The following is a 25,873-nucleotide window of genomic DNA, read 5'->3' as shown; positions in this document are numbered from 1 at the left end:
AAAAAACAAAACAAAAATAGGACAGTGAAAAGCTACACATTATCACATACATTTTATTTTTTACTTTTTCAAATGTTACTTATTTACATATCAATCTCCGAACTGTTCTAATTGTTGTTTCAAATGTGTTAAATGCAGCTTTATTTCTTCTGTTCTGTTTTGCACGGTGCTATTTTAGCTTAACATGTTATTTAAGGTATTTGTATCTATCTACAATTAATAGCTATAATGTATTAAAATAAATGTGTCACACAAAAAGTAGAAGAGCAGACTTTCAGAAATTGCTTCTTCTTCTTAAATTAATATGTCTTTGCTGAATATATAACAACATTCCTTCAAATCTCTTATTATTTCCAAAAGTGTGGCAACACTTGCAGACATTTCATGTTGACAAAATCCCCTTAAATAGTACTTGGTATTTAATTTACAATACTCTATAGCATATGGTACTATATTAGTATTAGTTTTATTGAGTTGTTCATTAATGATATCTATTCTTGAATAAGCAGTGATTGGATAATTGTTAAGTTGATCCAGTGTTTACTTCAATCATGTTCAATGACTTTTTTAATAATCTCTAAAAATGCAAATATTGGAATGTGCTTGAATGCAGATTTATTTAGCCACTAAAAAAATGACTGCTTAACTTGCTCACCTTTGAAAAGTTGCTATTCACTACACAATCAAACGTGCATATTAAGCATATATTCTATTGCTAGTTATTGTCTATGTGCCAGCAGTTTTCTTTACTGTTTTTGGAACTTTGAAAAATTTGCAATTAAATTTTTTTGTAATTATGCAGCAATACAATTTATATACAGTAAATGTATGTTATATATGCACAACATATATGTATATGTAAATACTGTATATTATATACATTATAATATAAACAAATATATACTAATATATATATATATATATATATATATACATTGTGTATGTGTATATATATATATATATTTGTTTATATTATAATGTATATAATATACAGTATATACATATACATATATGTTGTGCTTATATAACAAATATACAAATATATATATATATATTGTACATTAATATGAATTGTACCTGCACTAACCTTTTCCTCTGGGTCAGGGCAATATACTTATAGATTTATTTAACAATATTAAGTGACTTTAGGTTAGGTGACTTTAGGCTAAATGGTCAATGAATGATAAATTGACAGCATTCTATGTATTTTGTGCTTTGGAGGTATGTTCTTTTTTATCATTATTTTTATATAAATTTTTTTCTTTTAAATGAAGCCAAAATGTGAGCAAAGGAATAGGTATTTAACTGGCCTGGGGATGTATTGGCATTTTTGGACTGTGGTTTTCAGTCCGCTGCTATGTCTTCCCTTTATACAAGGAATGTTTTGATTAAGATTTCAACTAAAAATAAAGATAAAACAGGTAAAAATACAGAGGGAAATATATACATATGTGTTACAAAAATGTGATGAAAGACTATCATTTTATAAATATTTAATGCAATAAGAAAAGAATAAAATAAAAAGTGTGGGTAGGGAATTTGAGGGTGTTTATCATGTCAATTTAAACATGTAATGTTTGAGTATAGGATAGCCAAGGACCATAGATCTTCCAGAAATCATATATTTTATCATTTAAGATAGCTGAGACATTTATTGACCATTAGCCTGTTGAGTTTTGAAACAATCCAGTTAAATACAGTATAATTGACTTGAGTTCCCAGACCTAACAGTTGTAGTTTTGGCTCCAAGGAAAACATAAGAGATCAGATTATTGGAAGCTCAAAAAATAAATGTACCCATATTAATGCATTGTTGGAAGCATAATGGGGATGCATTTGACACACATTTAGCTAAGTGAACTGGAACCATACACCATCTTAGATTAACTTTATTGAGATGGGGTTTTTTTTAATAATACAGTACATGCCAGTCAGCAAGATCTACAGTTTCTCCCAGGCCTAATTCTCAAGTAATCATATCAGATATGTGTTCATTCAAAGTGGATAAGATTGTATAGAGGGAAGAAAAATGTCCACATTTAATTTTTAGATCACAAGCTGAGAGTAACTAAATACCATTTAGAATTTGGTTACATTGATGGATTTCTTTCTGTGGTCATTTTTACTACTCTTGTAAAGTATCAAATGATATTTTACCATCATATGTGTAAAAAGTAGCAGTTCTTGGTAGGCATTAAACTCATTAGTAAGAAGTCCTGGATTAAAGTGAGCATTTTAAGGTATAGGGGCTAATGGAAAGCAAGGAGAATGAAGATGGTATTTTGAATTTAGATGTCAAGACAATGAGAAGGGTCTGAGTATAGCAGGTCTATGCTTAAGTCTGGTACACATGACAATATCTACTGGAAAAGGTAAACACATTAGGGATTCAATTTGCGCCCATTGAGGAAGGAACTTTTTGTATAAAGTTGCAATATTTGATCAGGCCATGCTAAGTAAAAATATTTGAGGAGATATGTGGCAAAAACCTAAGTAGGCAAGAAAGCTGAATGAATGAAAAAGAGGGCATTAATGTTTTCACAGTTTGTATGTTCCAATATAGGTTCATGGATTATGATTTAGCTAAATTTGGAGACGATATACTGTAACATTTTTGTAATATTTTCAACAAGTTTGGAATTGTTGTCATAGGGGAAAGAATGAGCATCATATCATATGTAAATAAAGCACATATATGTCCTTAGCCTTCTGTGGAAATACCTTTTTTGTTAGGATTTTCACAGATGACTATTGCCAATGACCAGTAGAAAAAGGATTGTAGACAAAGGACAATTTTCAAAAATGCCTATATGGATAGAAATTACTTTGGAATTGTAGCTGTTAATGGAAAACATGCTTAGGGAGTATTGTAAAGGGATTTTAAAATCATACTGATTTTGGGACAGAAATTTTTGTAAAGAAGAGGTAGTCTCATGAAATAGAATCATATGCTTTTTTAAGGTCAAGGGAGAAAAGCATGGCTTATCTATTTCCTTATTTATCCCAATTTGATTGAATAAGGTCAAGTACACGTCCTGGTTTGATCAGATGCCTGGCAGCCAAGAACAAAAGCCAACGTGACCTAAAAGTGTATATTGTGGTATAAAAGTATTAATCCCATCGGTCAATATTTTAGTCATTAATGCAATAATATAGTTTAGAATGGAAATAAATTGATAATTTGAACAGGTTGATAAAACACTTTTACTTTGGGATAATGTATATGTGTGTGTATGTATATATATATATATATATATATATATATATGTATGTAATTTATTTTTCTAATGCCATTAATTGCAAAGATGTCAAGCTAGCAAAACCATGCATCTTTATAGTATATGCCTTAAAATCCTAGGGCTTTGGGTGTTTTAATTGTTTTAATGCTATTTTGATTTCTTTAATTTTAATTGGACTATCAACCAAGGATTTATGATTTTGTGTAAACCATTTTTAGCTAACGTTATGGGAATTTTTTCTGGTTTTGAGGGACATTTGGTCACACTTTTGTAATGAACAAAGTGTTTTGTTTTAAAGTTCGGTATGAAAGATGAAGTTTGGGAAGTGAAATAGTAGGTAACCATAACTATAAAATCAAGCTTTAGTACAAAAGTCTTTTTTATTTTTGCCTTAATGTGTTTGAATGGACAGTCATAACTGTGTACACTCATTCCTATATTTTAAACATCTCTGAGCACTAACTGGATGTTCAAAATAAATGTTTCAATACACTTACAGGTTGAACTGGTTAAATGTATCTCTTTAGTAAATAACTCCCAATGTGCCTGAAAAATTCAAGACAATAGTTGTAAAGATACATTTATAATATATAAAATAGATGATACTGAGTATATGGTCTGTTATGTGTTTGGATATTTGTTGGTGAAATTGATATTTTTTACGGGGGAAGGTTGGTAAATAGGGTTTCTTGTAATTTCAGCAGTTGGATTCAGTTAACACAGAGTGTATTTTGTCTCAATTATTTTATCTTTATAAGCTATGGTTCATTAAATTGTACAGCCATCCACTCTGTGAACCCTTCTGTGCTACAGTTATTGTGTCCATAATCCATAAAATTTCTAACATTTATTTGACAGGGATATGTTACAGAGGAGAAAAATCTTTATACTACACCAAATCATGCTGACTATAATTTTCATCAAAGTAATATAAATGGCCTTTTTAATATGATGTCTTCATAATAAATCAAGTCTCTTTATTTGGATATTGTTAAAATAAAATACAATATAATATATTCATTTATATAAAATATTTGGTTTTTAATGTATGTCTCACAATAAAGACCATCTAATATTTTGAAGTTTTTTTATCAAGAGAATGAATGTTCTTAAGTAATATGTCTAGTTCTAAATGATTAAAATGTTGAAGAAAGCTAGATTTATAATTTGATCATTATATTTAAAATTATTTTAATTAATTCTTTTCATAGTGTGTTTAGATGGTAATTATGGGCACTAATTCCCTTTATTACTATCATTCCAGGGTTTGTACAATTAAGCATTATAGTTTTAGATGGGACTTTAAATTGCAGTACTCTAGAACATGCAATATAGACCCAAATTTACCAAAAATATATATAAATTATTGACACAAGGTATTTAAACTACATACAATTTATATTATTACATAAAATTCATATGAAAAGATGCTTGGTACATGAAAATGAACATCCAGAATATATTATCAAGGCCATCAAACAAAGCACAAGATATACACTATTTTATCAGAAATAACATGCTCAATGCATTTTGCACATAGTTATGTTTCATCAGGATCAGAGGTGAAATAGAAGATATAATGTATGAATGATCTTCACAGATGTAATAGTGGTCTTATTTTTTGGTCTGAAATCATAAATATAAATCGTAAAACAATAAATATATTTTTTCCAAAATGGACAGAGAATACAAACAGAAGACAAACACCCAGGTGTCTGCAGAGCATATATAAATGCCCCTATATAAGTCTCTATATTTATATGCAGTACTTAAAAATAACATCCTGCGAATAGAAAGATGATAATGACCCCCAGGTTGGGTAAAACCCTATAGACCAAAATCCCCACTATTAGCGCAGGATGTTCAGACATATGTAAAAAAATAGAAGGCTCCACCACATCCCCACCATGTCCAGGGAATTAACCATTTAGACACAATTACAGAAGCATAAAAAAATACCACCAACACATTGTGCACTTGGATTCTTGAGATCCAAATCTCTGACCTAAAGGTAGCGACACAGATTCACAAAGCTTGATATTGGCATATTTTAAAAGCACAATATACCTCATGTAATATAGATTATAAGTAACATATACAGAAACATTGTTTACCACGTGAATATATAAATTATGCAGTCTCTCAACCTTTCCAACAAAAATATAATAGGGAAAGCTGATAGCATGAAGAGAGTGTAGTTATAGGTAAAATATCAAACGCTAAAAAGGTTCAAAGGACAGTTGCTCATTTAATTCCTAGCTATGAAGCCATTTTTAAATGGTAGATATATTTTGATTCAAATTGCAAATGATTTTTATTAAAGCCAGTTCCCCCGTGGCTCTGGTGCACCATATCCAACTCAATAAAAGAAAGGCCTTTGGTTTTCTATAGTATTTAGCTCTCTCTGCAAACTATATTCCTGTTGGAGTCCCAGGGATCCAGTTTTGTATGGTCTTTTGGTCTTTGCAACGTAGAAAAACCCATAGTTACACTTTAGAAGTTAAAGCACACCAATAGTATTCCAGTACACAAAGTGATTTAAAACATCTCTTCATTTTGTAAAACTCACTGGTGTATTAATATAAAAACATTGGAAATAAGAACAGGAACCACAAGTGCTCCTTCCACCACGGCACATGTATGCGCTTACCATAACGAGTGGGACTCTCAGCATTAGAGAAGTCACCGCGCGAGATGGAGAATCGTGACATCACAACGCATGCGTGGCTGTTGATAAACACTTTTGACCTGGGATAAGTTGTCTTGTGTTTGACACAGCGATATATGTTTTAACAATGTTTTTGATTGGTAATTGAAATAGAAAGGTAGTTTTGATATTGCAACAAAATATAGACCAAAATGCAACCTCTTACTGTAATTATGAGATCTTCAATATCATAGATAAGGAAATTAAAATGCAAATTAGGGATATATAAAATGTGTTTGCATTGCACAATTTGATCTAAAGTATTATTTTTGTTATCAATATTTAGAGTAATTTCAACTGGTCAGGAAACTTAAAGATGTATTCAAGAAATAAACTGTATGCTAACCTTAATCATGACCTCTTCTTAACTGCTTCCTTTTGGTTTGTTAAATATATGAAGTGTTTTGTTATATCTGTTTTATAAGCTTGACTTTGTATTACAGTGTACCAGGGTCTAGCTATCCACAATAAATATATTTCCCTAAAAAATAAAAATATCTATAAAATGATTGGGATTTGATGACTGATGTTTTTGTATCTTTTTTGTTCAAGCTTTACTGTTTTTAAAAAAAGGTGAAAGGTATATTTACACAAATGTCAGTATATGGCATTGAAAAGGAACTGAGCAAAGTATAGCATCATATCTTTTAAAGTTTTGTATGATATCTTACAATCATGAAATAAAAATTGGTTCCCTTAGAAAATATAGAAAATAGCAAAACATTTTAAATGCTTGTATATTTATGGCATGCGATTTCAAAGTATATAGTATGCATTCTATTTAAAATAAACTTACTCACAACTTAATTGATCAGACAAGATGCAACTTGAATATCAGGCACTAGATGTCACTCTGCAACAACTTATAGGAGGAAGGCGAGGACTAAATACGTTTTCCTGTTGCTGATACTGAATATTTTACTGCATCACCATCGGCCATGCTGGATTTTTTTTTCTCTGCTGTAGATCTTCAGTAATTCTTCATGCCATCTTTACTGAAAAAAAAAACCCTTTAGCCTCTGTGATTTTGAAGAAATGTCCAGCACAAACGTGGATTCTCAATTGATAAACAGGATTATCCATTTTTTGTTACTTCAGATGTCTTGGGATGTGGTTTTGTGTCAGCTGCATTATAGTATCCTAGAGGAATCCAAACATGGCACCTTTGTTGGAAGAATTGCTCAGGATCTGGGACTGGATTTAGGTGAGATTAATTCAAGAATGTTACGTGTTGTCTCTAGAGATGAGAAGGAATATTTTCAGGTGAATCTGCAGAATGGAATTCTGTTTGTTAAAGAGACAATAGACAGAGAACTGCTGTGTCCAGGCATTCAGCTGTGTATTATTCCTTTGCAGGTTATAGTGGATAAACCTGTACAAATGTATCTTGTAGATATAGAGATAGATGATATAAATGACAATAGACCAGCCTTCCCATCCTCTGTGAGTAACCTTGTAATTTCTGAACTAATACCTGCTGGAGCTCATTTCCATGTAGAAGGAGCAGTTGATTCAGATCTTGGAACTAATGCTATTACAAATTATGAGCTCAGTGCCAGTGATTATTTTGCACTGGATTTTCAGAAGTACATGAATCAGATCAGATCATTAGAACTTGTATTAAAGAAATCTCTAGATAGAGAAAAGCAATCTGTTCACAATCTTACCCTTACAGCCTATGATGGTGGTAAGCCAAGATTAAGTGGTACATCTGAAATCATTATCACAGTGGAAGATTTTAATGATAATGCTCCAACATTCAGCCATCCATTTTATCAAGCTAGAGTAGTTGAAAATGTTCCAAAAGGATCATTAGTAATAAAAGCTAATGCCACAGATTTAGACCAAGGAAAAAATGGTGAAATTTTATATTTATTTAGCAAAACAGCAAAGGAAGATGTCAGCAAAATTTTTAGTTTAGACAAGTACACAGGAGAAATAAGGGTGATTGGAGAGGTGGATTTTGAACAGGCACAAATGTATGAAATACAAATTGATGCTGTGGATAATGGAGATGTTCAATTAGTTGGACATTGTAAAGTTCTAGTGAATGTTGTAGATGTCAATGACAATCCTCCTGAGATGACAGTAACTTCTCTTGCTGTATCTGTACCTGAGGACTCTCCACAAGGAACAACTGTGGCCATCATAAGTGTACATGACCATGATTCAGGATTAAATGGAAAAGTTAGCCTTGACATCATTGATTCTTCACCCTTCAAAATACATCCAGCTTTCAAGAGAGATTTTTCTTTAACTGTGAATGAGAAGTTGAATCGAGAAATAACATCCCAATATGAAGTTGTAATAGTAGCAAGAGATGAGGGAACACCACCACTGTCAGTTACAAAGACTCTTAAAATTGATATAAGTGATGTGAATGACAATGCCCCATTATTTCTTAAACCTTTTGATACAATCTTTATCAAAGAAAACAATCCGCCAGGTTCCCATGTGTATACATCATCTGCATCTGACCCAGATGTGGGTCAAAATTCCTTTATTACATACTCCATTAGTGACAGCACTGTTGATGGGATCCCCATATCTTCCTATGTCTCTATCAATCCAGAAAATGGAAAATTATTTGCTTTAGTTTCATTTGACCATGAACAAGTGACTTATTTTCAGTGTCACATAAAAGCAACTGATGCTGGTCTTCCACCACTTAATTCAAACAGTACACTGAATATTTTTATTGAGGATATCAATGACAATGCTCCTTCTTTCATGCCACTTTTTCCTGCATTGACATTAAAAACTCCAAAGACAATTCAGCCTGGACACTTGGTTACTAAAGTAAAAGCAGTAGATATTGATGCGGGATATAATGCTTTGTTATCCTATCATTTTAAGGATCTCTCAGGAAAATCTCCATTTGTTATATCTCAGCAAACAGGAGAAATTGGTTTAAAACGTCCCTTTACAGATTCAGATAATGAAGAGTATAGACTAATAGTGGTAGCTCGGGACCATGGAGAGCCAGTCATGACAGCAATAACAGAAATTGTCATCTCTTTGGTGGAATCTGGAGAAGAAATTCTGTATGATAATCAGGAATCCAAAGGAATTATGGAAGAATTTACTGAAGCAAATATCTACTTAGTTGTTGCCATCTGTGTAATATCAAGTGTATTTCTCATAACACTAATTGCCTTCACTGTTTTAAGATGGCAAAAATGCAGAGATGAAGTGAAAGACCTGAAGGAAAATTACAGGATCTGTTCAAATACTGGAGGTAGTTGGGTATACTCTCAACAAACTCAGTACAGAGTATGTTCAAACTCATTACAACGAAAAAGTGACCTAATAGTTTTCACTCCAAACAGCTCTCAAATGCCAAATAATGAAGAACATGCAGACCAACCAGGGGCTCTGCTAAGTGCATCATATCAGGTATGTTTGAATAAAAACATTTCTCTTTAATGTATACACAACAAAAACATGATTTACTCTTCATTTTTGTTAATATGATGCCTCAAATACACACACAATAAAATTAACTGCAGTAATAACTTTACCAAAAAGGAAAACTGTAAAGATGCAGCAGAGCAGTATCATAGAAGACAGTGATAGTGAACTGTAAGTTTAGGCCTAGGTTGCTATGGTTCAACATAAAAAGGAGTACATGCTACAAACAGGATTTTTGGTTCATCACAACTCATAGAGGAGCTAACAGAGATTGAATCCCTCCAGTCACAAAGCTGATGATGCAAACTAATTTAGTCACAGATACCCATTAGATCCATGAGATTGTTGTTGAAAATGTTTTTTCTAATATTTTCTAATATTTTAAGATTTTTTAAGGGTTGAATTTGTTATGTTTGTTTAATGCAGTTGACAAAAAAAGTCTTACATTTGACCAGGACTTACATGTAGCAAAGTTAAGTTATAATATTTGGTGCATTTAAAAGTATACATGCATTACTGTTTGTAATTATAACAATGTAATCTTTGTCTAATTTTTTAAGAAGTTGCTGTAAGTTTTAGTGAAAATCATAAACCCAAACCTATCAAAATAATTTAATTCACCTTGGAAAACTGCTCAGGGTGGGATATGCTCCTGATGAGCTAAAATTACTAATGGGCTCCTGTTGAAAGTGCAGCCTACTGGCAATTAGGAATCATATGCATGTGCCTTTGATTGCTTTACCACATATTAAACAGCTATAATAACAGACAATATAATGGGAAAAAAGATTAAAAAATGATTAGAAGCTCTTATGTATAGTATAACTAAAATGTACTTACTTTTTTTTTTAACTTTTTTGTCCATATATCACTTTTTATAAAATATAAACTAGATTTTTATTAATTGTGTAGTGAATAAGATTGTAGTAAGATTGTGAAAAGTGTTTAGGTAGGAAAGTTATTAATAGAATTATACTATAATTTGTTTGGGTAACTTGGGTTATCTCGGGTTATGAAGAGGTTGAGCAATATTTAGTATTTTGTTGTAGTTGAACACTTTTCCTAGGAAGCAGAAAAGGTTACAGCTAAAAATATTTTTTATTTGTAAGTATTTGACCAGAATATCAGATCTTCGCATCGCATTCACTAAGATGATTCCTTGCAAATTACAGCCTTTCATTTTATCTCATTCATTTTGCAAATTGAAAATCCACCTTCAAAGTGTACATGCTCTACTCTTTAAGTAAATCAGGGGTATTGTCCTCTTATTAATGACTCACAGGATCTGATTTACTAATGGATATGTATGTACATCTCAATCATGCCCAGATAACAAAATTGTATCCTTGTAGTAGTTACTATGTACCCATTTTGTACATGGCATGCATAGAATTCAGTGACTTCAGTCATCACTGTGCAATCATACATCCAGGTGTGTATATGGGCTTGCCATATACTGTATATGTACAATAACAACTCATCCCTACTTTTAGATTTATCCGGCCTAATGATGACTCCCTTTTGTCAAAGACCTGAGCAGGGTACTGACACTAAACCCTTGTTTAAAAATATGTTAAATTATGCATTCTTAACTCAAAAAAGTATCTTATTTTGCTCTCAGCCTCCTCCATATCTTCAAATTCCTTCTTTTAGCTGCTGTAATTCAACTTTCTATTGCAGGGTGGGTATGTTCATTTTCCATGGTCCCACTGTAAGTAGGAATGGAGTCACCCTCTTTTCTTTCCCTCAAGATGAACTATTGACTATTGATTATGGACTACGGAATTTGTAGTGTGCATAAAGCAGTGCACCTCAACTGACATGCAATGCTTATTTAAAACCAAGTGAAATGAGAGGGGAAAAGGAGAGGTTTGGTAGTTTGTACAGGCAGGAGGGCAGAAAAACACAGTCATGAAAAATGGGTTGTGGACCAATAAGTAGTGGATTTGTATGAATAATTTTTGGAATACGGATATCTTTGGTGTCTCTTTAAATACTTGGAAATACTTATGCACATGCTCAGTTTAATGTGTTGCTAAAGAGGTTCTTTTTTTGCTTGGGAAAGTGCATGTGATCAGCACAGGGCCAATCAGCATTGCCCAGACAGAGGTCAGGGGATTTCCATCATCCTAGAGAAAATGCCTCCTGCAAACTTTCATCAGTGCTCAGCTGAAGAATACTTGTTCTGTGTACCGTGGGAGACCAGATATAGTGAATGCAGGGTCCTGGGTTTAGTAACAATTAAATGCCTTTGGTTGTCTTTTTCCGCTTGGCAATAGATGAAATATTTTTTCCATAGAAATAACAACTGTATATATTAGTGTCCATCGAATCAAACTATATAGTAGCCTGAATAATGCATTTTTTCCATCCACATGCTTGTTTATGTAATAAGTACTACTTTTGGATATGAAAGAGAAGGGAAAGGAGTAAAATGGGGATCTACATACACTAATACAATACTAATAGATATACGTATACAAAAAATGAAACACTTTGAAAACACATCAGATCTCAATGGGGAAAAATATCATGCTGGATATCTATACTAATATGGACTGAGTAATGTGTTAGGAATTTAAGGAAGCCCCATCATTTGTTGGAAATGAAAATTATCCACCTACAGAGGACTGAATTGAAAAACACCCTCAAAGTTAAAAACTTATGCAGTAGGCTAGTCCATTTTGCAAAATTTCATTGCAGCAACTCAGAATGGTACTCAGTAGTTTGTATGGCCTCTACGTGCTTGTATGCATGCCTGACAACATCGGGGCATGTTCCTAATGAGACAGTGACCTGGGGTATTTCCTCTCAGATCTGGACCAGGGCATCACTGAGCTCCTGGAAAGTCTGAGATGCAACCTGGCGGTGGTGGATGGACCAAAATATGATATCCCAGAGGAGCTCTATTGGATTTAGGTAAGGGGAGCATGGGGGTCATTCAATGGTATCAATTCCTTCATCCTCCAGGAACTGCCTGCATAATCTCACCACAGGAGGCCGGGCATTGTCGTGCACCAGTAAGAACCCAGGAACCACTACACCAGTGTAGGGTCTGACAATGGGTCCAAGAATTTCATCTCAATATCTAATGGCAGTCAGGGTGCCATTGTCTAGCCTGTAGAGGTCTGTGCATCCCTTCATGAATATGTCTCCGTAGACCATCACTGACCCAACACCAAAACGGTTATGCTGAAAGATGTTACAGGCAGCATAATGTTCTTCTTCAGACCCTTTCATGTCTGTCACATATGCTCAGGGTGAACCTGCTCTCATCTGTGAAAAGCACAGGGTACCAGTGGTGGACCTGCCAATTCTGGTGTTCAATGGCAAATGCCAATCGAGCGCTATGGTGCCGGGCACAGGGCCCACTAGAGGATATCGAGCCCTCAGTCCACCCTCATGAAGTATGTTTCTGATTGTTTGGTCAGAGACATTTACACCATTGGCCTGCTGAAGGTAATTTTGTAGGGCTCTGGCAGTGCTCATCCTGTGCCTCCTTGCACAAAGGAGCAGATACCGGTCCTGCTGATGGGTTAAGGATCTTCTGTAGTCCTATACAGCTCTCCTAGAGTAACTGCCTGTCTCCTAAAAATCTCCTCCATGCTCTTGAGACTGTTATGGGAGACACAGCAATCTTTCTGGCAATGGCATGTATTGAAGTACCATCCTGGAGGAGTTGGACAGCCCGTGCAACCTCTGTAGGGTCCAGGTATTACCTCATGCTGCCAGTAGTGATACTGACCCTAGCCAAATACAAAACTAGTGAAAAACAGTCAGAAAAGATGAATAGGGAAACAAATGTCAGTGGCCTCCACATAGTATCTAACCCAGATATTGGGCAGAATTCTTTCATCACATATTCTATTGACAGCACTGTTGCTAAGATCCCCATATTTTCACATATCATAATTAATCCATAGAATGGAAAAGTGTTTTCTTTAGTTTGTTTTGATCATGAACAAGTAATTTATTTCCATTGTCATATAAAAGCAGCTGATGCTGGTTTATCTCCACTTAGCTCAAATCTTACACTGAATAATTTTACTGAAGATATAATTGATGATGTCTTTTCTTTCAGGCTACTTTTCCCTGCCTTGACAAAAAAAAGTAAAAAAAAAGAAATTCAACCTGGGTACTTAGTTACTAAGCCAAGAGCAGCATACATATTCATTCTGGATACAATGCTCTGTTGTCTTATTATTTTAAGAATCTCTCAGGAAAAGCTTGATTTGTTATATCTCAGCACTCAGGAGAGATTGGTTTAAGCTGGCATTGACATATTTTGAAAACAAAGAATATAGACTTTTGGTGGTGGTTTGGGACCATGGAGAATCAGCTATGGTAGCAGTAATCAAAATTGCCATCTCCTTGGTGGAATCCAGAGAGGAAATTATGTATGATAATCAGGAATCCAAAAGAATTACTGAATAATTTACTGAATCAAATATCTACTTTGTGGTTGCCACCTGCATAGAGTGTGTGTTCCCTTTATACCGATTGCCTTTACTTAACTTATTTGTCCTTACCATGTAGCTACCAAAATCAAACAATGAAGAGCATGCAAACCAACCATAGGCTCTACTAAATGCTTAATATCAGGTAGATTTGTATAGAAATATTGCCCTCACTTCTGTTTATAAAACAACAAAAAATGTTTTTTTCATTTGATTGTGATTCATATGGTCTATTACCTATACATTTAGCGGAATTAACTACCCTAACAACTCTACAAAATAGGTTTAATATACAACTGATATTCAACAAGATATAGACAGTGAGCTGTAAAGGATATCTAGTCCCAAGCGGAAAAATGTAATATTTTGCAACTTACTTGTCCTTATATGTGTTTACGTGTTTACAGTTTCAGCCAGTGCAGAAAATACTTGTTGGTCTTACCATGCAGTGTTCCCATACCATCCTGTGAATTGAACCGATAAAACCAATTTTATCTTCCTTTCAAGCAATCTTCTGTAGACTATTAATTCCCCTCCCCATGTGATGAGTATGAAAAGAAGAATACACATTTCTGACCTAGAGTGAGATCTCTCTGTATTTATAGTGGAGTGAAAGCAACTCTAGGTCAGGAAAGTTTGTTATTCACATGATTACAATATGAAAATAAAAGCAAAAAATTGCCTGGAAAAAAGAAAACTATTACAACCACCACATCTAAGGACTGAAAAAGCTGCAATATATTAATGTAAGTTTCATGGGGTCTGGATACCCTATAAGTGAATATCTAATTTTTTCACTGGCTAAAAACTGCCATGTCATTGTTTGCCAATGCATTGCATTTAGTGTGGCTCAGAAGTAGAAGGCCCCCATTGTTGGTGTTTGAGTACCACAAGCTTTATCTTTTAGGTTTTGCATTCTACCCTAAAGTATTATATATCATTATATTTATCAGTATTATATATTTTTCAGAACAGCGTGGCTTTAAATTGGTAGCAAATTTGGATACATATATTTTATTTCCTCGGTGTCTATTGAGAATAAATAGTAAAACATTTGAAAAACAAATGCATTTTATGTGATTTACCAAATGCAATATTAACGTAATTTGCATGCCCTCATAAACCCACCTCAAAATACAATCAAAAAAGTCTGCTAATTAAAATGACATCTGAAAGGATGATTTTCTTTATCCCCTCAATGACCCCCGGTCTGTGGAGAGATTCCTGGTTTATCAGCAGAATTCTGGGAACACCCCTTGAACACGGAAATAACGGCAGCTTATTTTCAGAGATGTTCAAAGTTTATTAGACATTACTAAGATTATATAGGATACAGAAAAAATAAGGGAGGGGGGAGCGAGTTCTAAAACTGTAACTTGTAACTTTCCATCATGAGCTAACTACATGAAACATGACATATACATTTCTTGGTACAAATTGTTTTGGCTAGCTTTCTGAGAAACAACCAGACAAAGATATTGTCAGGGTCATGTTAGCTTCTGTTGATACATCCTTGAGCAACTAAAACAGTTTCATTAAACTTCTAATATATCTGCAAAAAGCTAACTTAATACTTAAAATGGTGTACAAAAACAAAATGGAGGTTATCTAGATCCTTTCAACATCATATTAGTATGACATTTATAAAATGCAATGAAGTAGTAAACCTTAAAGTAAATGTATGTGTTTTACTTTAAAAGAGCTATGTTCCCCTTTCATGCTACATTGCAATGTGCACAGGGAAGAAAACTGTTTGCTTATACTGTATGGTTAGTGTAACACTGAGATAACATTACTTTGGGTTGATGAGAGCACAAATTGGCATGACCACCACTATTTTCACAGGTATTTTTACAGTGAGCACAAATGCCATCCTGAATACCCAAGTTGTTGCAACTTAGGCTTCCTTTAGATGGGTGCATCTGCCCCCAGGCACAGCAGCTGCACAGACACGTAGCTATATATATACATATATATATACACCCCTCAGAGTTATTTGCTCCTGTATAGTGCTATGACATCTCTGCCTGACTCTCCATAGTGAATGGGTGGGCAGTGACATTGCTCATGATGTTATCACACACACACTGTGTTTACCTTCACTTTTACCAACTACTCCTTTGGAGCACTTTGTGAAAGCATTGCAAGCCCAGGAGCTGATTGTTGTAGCTCTTGGGCATAGCGTTGGATGCCAGCTGGGACCCACGGAAGCTGCCATTCACCAATTATTTTATCAATCGTTCAATACATGGAAAGCCAGCCATTGTACATAGCTCTATAAAACAATCTGAATTTATACAAGGGATACAGTAAATGTTTTTGAAAACATTTTTTTAAAAAAAAATCATATTAAAATTAAGTTTTGGCATTTCCAAAAAATTTTGCTTAAGAAAGTATATACATCATTAGAAACTGCATTTTATACTGCATTCTAAATATGTTCTATCATTTTAAAAGGAGAAAGCATGCCAGTGATTTAGAAAAAAACTTACAATCTAATTGATCACACAAAATGCAAATTCAATATTAGACACTAGATGTCACTCTGCACCAACTTATAGCAGAAAGGTGAGGACTGAATTTGTTTCTTTGAGCCTGATGCCGCATATCTTAGTGCAACAACATCGGCCATGCTGGATTTTATATTCTCTGCTGTGGATCTTTAGTAAATGTTAATGCCATCTTTACTGAGAAATTTACCACCTTTAGTGATTTTAAGATATGTCTAACACCAACCTGCATTATAGAGGAAAAGGCAGCTTGGTCCATTTTTTGTTGCTCCAAATGTCTTGGAACGTGGTCTTATGTCAGCTGCATTATAACATCCCAGAGGAATCCAAACATGGCACCTTTGTTGGAAGAATTGCACAGGATCTGGGACTGGATTTAGGTGAGATTAATTCTAGAATGTTACGTGTTGTCTCTAGAGATGAGAAAGAATATTTCCAGGTGAATCTGCAGAATGGAATTCTATTTGTTAAAGAGACAATAGACAGAGAGCTGCTGTGTCCAGGCATACAGTTGTGCATTATTCCTTTGCAGGTTATAGTAGATAAACCTGTACAGATGTATAGAGTGGATATAGAGATAGATGATATAAATGACAATAGACCAGCCTTCCCATCCTCTGTGAGTAATCTTGTGATATCTGAATTAATGCCTGCAGGATCTCGTTTCCATGTTGAAGGAGCAGTTGATTCAGATCTTGGAACTAATGCTGTTACAAATTATGAGCTCAGTGCCAGTGATTATTTTGCACTAGATTTCCAGAAATATATGAATCAGATCAGATCATTAGAACTTGTATTAAAGAAATCTCTAGACAGAGAAAAGCAGTCTGTTCACAATCTCACACTTACAGCCTATGATGGTGGTAAGCCAAGATTAAGTGGTGCATCTGAAATCATTACCACAGTGGAAGATTTTAATGATAATGCTCCAACATTTAATCAGCCATTTTATCAAGCCAGTGTGATTGAAAATGCTCCAAGAGGATCATTAGTAATAATAGTAAAAGCCATAGATTTAGACCAGGGGAAAAATGGTGAAATTTTATATTTATTTAGCAAAATAGCAAAGGAAGATATCAGCAAAGTTTTTAGCTTAGAGAAGCATACAGGAGAAATAAGAGTGATTGGAGAAGTTGATTTTGAACAGGCACAAATGTATGAAATACAAATTGATGCTGTGGATAATGGAGATGTTCAGTTGGTTGGACATTGTAAAGTTCTAGTGACTGTTGTAGATGTAAATGACAATCCTCCTGAGATGACAGTAACTTCACTTGCTGTATCTGTTCCTGAAGACTCTCCACAAGGAACAACTGTGGCCATCATTAGTATTCATGACCAAGATTCAGGATTAAATGGAAAAGTGAGTTGTAACATCACTGATTTTTCACCCTTTAAAATACACCCAGCATTCCAAGGAGATTTTTCTTTAACTGTAAATGGAAAGTTGGATCGGGAAATAACATCTAAATATGAAGTTGTAATAGTAGCAAGAGATGAGGGCATACCACCGCTGTCAGTTTCAAAAACTCTTAAAATTGATATAAGTGACGTGAATGACAATGCCCCATTATTTCAGAAGGCTTACGATACAATCTTTATCAAAGAGAACAATCCACCAGGTTCTCATGTATATACAGCTTCAGCATCTGACCCAGATATTGGTCAGAATTCCTTCATCACATACTCTATTATTGACAGCACTGTTGATGGGATCCCCATATCTTCATATGTCTCAATCAATCCAGAGAATGGAAAGGTATTTGCTTTAGTTTCATTTGACCATGAACAAGTGACTTATTTCCAATGTCACATAAAAGCAACTGATGCTGGTCTACCTCCACTTCACTCAAACTTTACCCTGAATATTTTTATTGAGGATATCAATGACAATGCTCCCACTTTCATGCCACTTTTTCCTGCATTGGCAATAAGAACTCCAAAAACAATTCAGCCTGGACACTTGGTTACAAAATTAAGAGCAATAGATAATGATTCCGGATACAATGCTCTGTTGTCTTATCATTTTAAGGATCACTCAGGAAAAGCCCCATTTGTTATATCTCAGCAAACTGGAGAAATTGGATTAAAGCGGGCATTTACAGAGTCAGATAATGAAGAATATAGAATAATGGTGGTGGTTCGAGACCACGGAGAGCCAGTCATGACAGCAGTAACAGAAATTGTCATCTCCTTGGTGGAATCTGGCGAGGAAATTCTGTATGATAATCAGGAATTCAAAGGAATTACGGAAGAATTTACTGAAGCAAATATCTACTTAGTTGTTGCCATCTGTGTAATATCAAGTGTATTTCTCATTACATTAATTGCCTTTACTGTTTTAAGATGGCAAAAATGCAGAGATGAAGTGAAAGACCTGAAGGAAAATTACAAGATCTGTTCAAACACTGGAGGTAGTTGGGTATACTCTCAACAAACTCAGTACAGAGTATGTTCAAACTCACTACAACGAAAGAGTGACTTAATAGTTTTCACTCCAAATAGTTCTCAAATGCTGAATAATGAAGAGCATGCAAACCAACCAGGGGGCCGAATAAATGCTTCATATCAGGTAAGTTTGAATAAGGACATTTCTGTCTTTATACTTTACACAACAAAATCATAATTTACTCTTCCTTTTTGTTAATTTGATGCATCAAATACACACTTAATAAAATTAGCTACTGTAACAATTTCAAAAGGAAGGAAAAATGTAAAGATACAGACTGGCAGCCTAGCAGTATCAAAAAGACATTGATAGTAAGCTGTACGTTAGCTAAACTAGTTTATTTTTTAACAGCTATTGCAGAGGCCTGGGTTGCTAAGGAGCAGCATGAAAAGGAGTACGTTACAAAGTTTTGGTTCACCGCTGCTCATAGAGGAGCTAGCAGAACTTAAATATCTCTATTTATAAGGAAATTTTCTATGTAGAAGATTGCCAAGCTCTAATTTAGTCATAGGTCACCAATAGATTCCATTAGATTGCTGATGAAGATTTGCTTCTATCGTTTTAAAGTTTCTTAAGGGTTGAATTTGTTATGTGTTTGTTTAATACAGTTTAATACAGTTAACAAAACAGTGTTGCATTTGACCAGAATTTGCATGTGACAAATGTCACTTATAATATTTGGTGCATATAACAGTAGACATGCATATGTGTTTGTGAGTATAACAATTTAATATTCATGTTATCTAGATATAATTCATTTCTGGCATATTAGATCTGTGCAATTAATTACAAGCACCTGGGCTCAGACAACCATTTCCATTAAACAGTGGAATTACTGTATATAGCACTTACAATGGACATTAATCTTTTCTTTTTCCAAGGAAAACTGCCCTCTGATAATTCCATCAGTGTAATCTCATGATAAGAAGGAGGAATGGGTGGAATATTCTCTTGTTGATGTAAAACTACTAATATGCTTCTGTGCCTAGGTATCTAATTAAATGTGCAGACTACTGGTAATTAGGAATCATATGCAGGTACATCTCATTGCTTTACCATATATTAAAAAGTGAGAATAGTTAACGATATAATGTGTAAATAAAGATTAAAAAGTGATTAAATACTCTTATGTATAACAAAGCCAAAATATATGTTCTTACTTTTATTTTTATTTGTCAGATTTTTATAAAATATAAACAAGATTTACATTAACAGGGTAGCAATTAAAAGCCTTGTTATTTAGGTAGGAAAATTAGTCATAAAATTATTGTCAAGTTACTAGTGCATTCTGCCACTATAATATTTGGTCTGGAACTTGAGTTACCTCTGGTTATAAAGAGGTTTAGCAATATTTAGTATTGTTTATTTATAGTTGAACACTTTTCCTAGGAAGCAGTAAAGCTTTCAGCTAAAAAAGCAAGCAATTTGTAAGCATTTGACCAGAATATCAGATATTTGCATTGGTGATTATTCACTAAGCTAATTTTCTCTTTGCAAAGTGAATTTCCACTTAACTTAGTGAATGGGGTAAAATTGTCTGGACTTCTATATAGATATAGAATATAAATGATAATATATAGAGGACACAGATTTTGGAACAAATGATACTGAAAATTATGAACCCAGTGCCAGTGATTATTTTGCACTAGATTTGCAAAAATATATGAACTGTATTGAACCATTTGAACTTGTATTAAAGAAAATAAATGATACATCTGAAATCACAGATTCTAATGATAACGCTTCACACAATCTCACACTTACAGCCTATGATGGTGGTAAGCCAAGAGTAAGTGGTGCATCTGAAATCATTATCACAGTGGACGATTTTAATGACAATGCTCCAACTTTCAATCAGCCATTTTATCAAGCACTGTGATTGAAATGCCCCTAAAGGATCATTAGTAATAAAAGTAAATGCTAGAGATTTAGACCAGGGAAAAATTGGGGACTTATTATATACACGTTTATTTTAAAATGCAAATGGAAATATCATCAATGATTATAGCCACTTGACCTCTGGAAGATTTACCCCCTTCCTGACCAGGCCATTTTTTGTGATATGAAGCTGTGTTACTTTAACTGACAATTGCGTGGTCATGCAACACTGCAAATAAATTACATTTATGTATTTTTTTTTCCACAAATAGAGATTTCTTTTGTTGGTATTTGATCACCTCTGCGTTTTTTACTTTTTGCGTTATAAACAAAAAAAGACCTACAATAAAAATATTTTTAAAAAAGAGGATTTTTTAATTTTCTGCTATAATACATATCCAAATTAAAATAAATCTAATTTTCTTCATAAACGTAGGCCAAAATATATTCTGCTACATATTTTTGGTAAAAAAAATCCCAAAAAGCGTTTATTGATTAGTTTGTGCAAAAGGTATAGCGTCCACAATCTATGGGACATACAGTTGCAAGAAAAAGTATGTGAACCTCTTGGGATTATGTGGAGTTTTGCATGAATTGGGCATAAAATGTGCTCTGAACGTCATCTAAGTCACAACAATAGAAGAACACAGTCTGCTGAACATAATACTACACAAACATTAGATGTTGCCATGGTTTAATTGCACATAACATGTAAACATTCACAGTGCAGGGAGGAAAAAGTATGTGAGGCCCTAGCTTAATGACTTCTCCAAGAGCTAATTGGAGCCAGGAGTGAGCCAACCTTGACTGCAATCAGTGTGATGATATTGGATGTGTTGCTGGCAGCTACCCTGCCCTTAAAAAACACACACCTGTTTTGGGTTTACTGGTTTCAAGAAGCACTGTCTGATGTGAACCATGCCTCGCAGAAAAGAGCTCTCAGAAGACCTACGATCAAGAATTGTTGACTTGCATGAAGCTGGAAAGGGTTACAAAAATATCTCCAAAAGCCTTGATGTTCATGTGTCCACGGTAAGACAGACTGTCTACAAATGGAGAAAGTTTAGCACTGTTGCTACTCTCCCTAGGCATTGTCGTCCTGTAAAAATGACTGCAAGAGCACAGCGCAGAATGCTGCATGAGGTAAAGAAGAATCCCAGCGTGTCAGCTAAAGACCTACAGAAATCTCTGGCACATGCTAACATTTTTGTTGACACATCTACAATAAGGAAAACATTAAACAAGAATGGAGTACATGGGAGGACACCACGGAGGAAGCCATTGCTGTCCAAAAAGAATATTGCAGCACGTTTGAAGTTTGCAAAAGAGCACCTGGATGTTCCACAGCACTACTGGCAAAATGTACTGTGGACAGATGAAACCAAGATTGAGTTGTTTGGGAAGAACACACAACATTTTGTGTGCAGAAAAAAAGGCACAGCACACCAACATCAAAACCTTATCCCCACTGTAAAACATGGCGGAGGGAGCACCATGGTTTGGGGCTGCTTTGCTGCCTCAGGGCCTGGACGGATTGACCCAAATGACCCAATGACCCAAAGCATACAAGTAATTCAACAAAACAATGACTGCAACAGCACAGAATACACCTTCTGGAGTGGCCCAGTCAGAGTCCTGACCTCAACCCGATTGAAATGCTGTGGCATGACCTTAAGAGAGTGATTAACACCAGACATCCCAAGAATATTGCTACACTGAAACAGTTTTGTGAAGAGGAGTGGTCCAAAAGTACTCCAGATCATTGTGCAGGTCTGATCTGCAACTACAGGAAACGTTTGGTTGAGGTTAAAATAATAAATAATTAACCGCGCTCTAATATTACCGTGTCGATACTATATATTTAAAAAATGTACCATTAATTAATATATACTGTGTCAATATCAACTTAACGACTGCATTACCTAAATTAATCTAATTAGATTACCACAGTGTTTAGTAAAACATAAAAATACGAAGTGTGTGATTAAATCCAATAATGATAATTTTACAATATAAATATCTCATTAAAAATATATAAATAAATTCATAAGGTTTACTGTGTAAATGTGTAAAACAAAAATAATTATAAATATCTCATTAAAAATAAATTCATAAAGTCCAATGTGCAAATAGTGCAAAGCAAGAAATAAATTATATATATATATATGTGAAAATAAAATAAAAGTTTTTTTTAAAATTATATAAATTCATAAAGTTCAGCAACAAAAATGCGCAAAAAAAGGAAAAAATGTGCAAAAAAGTTTTTAAAGTTCAGCAGGGAGAAGTTGCCGATAATATACTCTCCTTTCAAGCCACTTATGGTGATATGGATGGAAACCTACGGACCGTCCTCTGAGCCTATGTAGACATAAGGATTCCTCCCTCCTAGAGCCTCTCCTCACTCCAATGCTCAATATATCCTCATATGACCCATAGAAGAAAGAAAATGAGAAATATGGTGCCTTATCCAAGGTATATATAAACACTATTTAATGTGCTCCCATATTGCACTCACATTATTCCAACAATAAGCACGCATATAATGAAATTTGAGCCGCAGGATGCGGTAATGATCAGCCTCGCAGGAGTGTTGACACACTCCGTCAGTACTCACTGTAATGATGATCTGATACGTGGTGACGTCACTGCCCCTCCCCAACGCGTTGCGCCACAGGGAAAAATGTAGCTTCGTCTGGGGGATGTAGTAGAACAGTCAGCAGGTCTCAGCTCCTTATATATCATTAGATGCCATTTTGTTGTAGCTCTACTGAGCGCTGCCATATTTTTTGGGTCAGACTGATCGAGAATTGACTTATTTACATATCTATTGCTATTTAGTTACAGTGTGTCACAAAAGTCTACGGCTTTGATGACATGGGGGCTCGTTTTGCCCCCAGTATAGCAAACCTCTATATGGCAAAATGGGAGGAAGAAACTATATTTCACAATCAGAGACAAGAACTAAAACTATATTACAGATTCATAGACGATATAATAATATTTTGGAGTGGAGATGAAAATTCATTAACCAACTTTTATAATGGTCTAAATAATAATGACCATAATATAACCCTAAGTTGGAGTATTAGTAACAAAGCGATTAATTTTTGGACATCTGGTTAATCAAAGAAGGATCATGTATTTATACTAAAAACCATTTTAAGTTGACAGATAGAAATGCTTATATTCCAACTCATAGTTGCCATTATAGACCGTGGATTAGGAACATACCAAGAGGACAATTCATGAGATTAAGATAAAATTGCACTAATACAACAGATTATCAAGAACAGAGCAACATTCTGATGAAGAGATTTATGGAAAAGGGGTATAAGAAAGAAATAATAGAAGAAGAGAAAAGTAAAATTGAGACACTAGATAGAAATCATCTATTAAGAGACTCACAATTTAAGGAAAAAGATGAGAACAGTGCAATAGCTATGATCATGCCCTACAATGAACAATATAGATATACAAAAAATAGTTAACAAACATTGGGATGTATTGAAATTGGACAAAGATTTAAATAGTGTATTGGCAGAAAAACCTATATATACAAAAAGGCCCCTAACATTTGGGATAAAGTTGTTAAGAATGTATTAAATCCACCAATTAAGAATATTAATCTCACATTTTTTCAAGGAAAAGGTTTTTTCAAATGTGGTAGGTGTTACAGTTGCATAAGAATAAAAAATAATGGAAAAATATATAAAATCACACAGTTTATATCATGCGACACGAAAGGAGTAGTATACGCTCTTAAATGCCCTTGTAACAAAATTTATATTGGGAGAACCAAAAGATTGCTTAAAGAACGCATTAAAGAACATGTCCGTAACATCGTTGAAGGATACCAATACCATAATGTATGGTTACATTTCCGTCAATTCCATAAACAACAAGCTGAAGGCTTACAATTCTGGGGCATAGAAAGACATAATACCCATTGGAGAGGCGACAATTTAGTAAGAGAAATCAGTAAGAAAGAATCATATTGGATTCATGAAATGAATTGCCTAGCCCCAAATGGCCTAAACAAAGAATTTGACTTGTCATGTTTTTTGAGTGACTATTAAATTTGAAGTCTAAAAACTAGAATCATAGATTAAGCATTGAGTTGAAAATGTAAATTGTGAACAAAATGCTTATTCTACGAAAGATTACCCAAATATTAGGGATTGATGGTACGTATACATTAATATATTTTAGGTCAGTGTATGAATGATTAAATAGTAAATAGATTAAATAAATAAATAAAAATCAATCAATTTTTTAATATAAGGATTATAAAATAAACTGATACATTTATATTTATTTGTACAATTATTATTGATCATATATGTACTCACATATTAGAGCAAAAGTGGAATAATGACAGATTACATATAGATAAACGCATTTTCTGTATATGCTTAATTGTTAATATGTATGCACAACTGTTACGAATCTGTATATATTTTGTATCATTTTGACCAGCCTCTGGTAGTAGTATGCACTCTGTCATCAAAGCCGTAGACTTTTGTGACACACTGTAACTAAATAGCAATAGATATGTAAATAAGTCAATTCTCAATCAGTCTGACCCCAAAAATATGGCAGCGCTCAGTAGAGCTACAACAAAATGGCGTCTAATGATATATAAGGAGCTGAGACCTGTTGACTGTTCTACTACATCCCCCAGACGAAGCTACGTTTTTCCCGCGTTGGGGAGGGGCAGTGACATCACCACGTATCGGATCATCATTACGGCAAGTACTGACGGAGTGTGTCAACACTCCTGCGAGGCTGATCATTACCGCATCCTGCGGCTCAAATTTCATTATATGCGTGCTTATTGTTGGAATACTGTGAGTGCAATATGGGAGCACATTAAATAGTGTTTATATATACCTTGGATAAGGCACCATATTTCTCATTTTCTTTCTTCTATGGGTCATATGAGGATATATTGAGCATTGGAGTGAGGAGAGGCTCTAGGAGGGAGGAATCCTTATGTCTACATAGGCTCAGAGGACGGTCCGTAGGTTTTCATCCATATCACCATAAGCGGCTTGAAAGGAGAGTATATTATCGGCATCTTCTCCCTGCTGAACCTTAAAAACTTTTTTGCACATTTTTTCCTTTTTTTGCACATTTTTGTTGCTGAACTTTATGAATGTATATAATTTTTAAAAAACTTTTATTTTATTTTCACATATATATATATAATTTATTTCTTGCTT

The 25,873-nt window shown here is 34.2% G+C and overlaps 1 protein-coding gene across 8 annotated transcripts in view; it reads left to right on the top strand.

The window, feature by feature from the left end:
* Positions 1–25,873, top strand: part of LOC149474338 (protocadherin alpha-C2-like) — a 371,807-nt gene that overhangs the window by 32,046 nt on the left and 313,888 nt on the right. The window contains exon 1 of one of the 8 annotated variants that reach the window (XM_089659731.1): positions 6,916–9,342. The exons of 6 other annotated variants lie outside the window; for them this stretch is intronic. In XM_089659731.1, coding sequence (XP_089515857.1) covers positions 6,982–9,342 — 2,361 coding nt within the window. In that variant the 5' untranslated portion in view covers positions 6,916–6,981. Of the gene's footprint in view, positions 1–6,915; positions 9,343–16,450; positions 18,897–25,873 lie in introns of those variants that run through there. One more of the 8 variants, XM_089659750.1, reaches the window with a different exon arrangement.

This window comes from Staurois parvus, unplaced genomic scaffold, assembly GCF_062004578.1.
Source record: "Staurois parvus isolate SC_StPar_1 unplaced genomic scaffold, SC_StPar_1.0 ptg000006l, whole genome shotgun sequence".
In the NCBI taxonomy this organism is placed as follows: domain Eukaryota; kingdom Metazoa; phylum Chordata; class Amphibia; order Anura; family Ranidae; genus Staurois; species Staurois parvus.
This window is presented reverse-complemented; position numbering and strand designations above follow the sequence as displayed.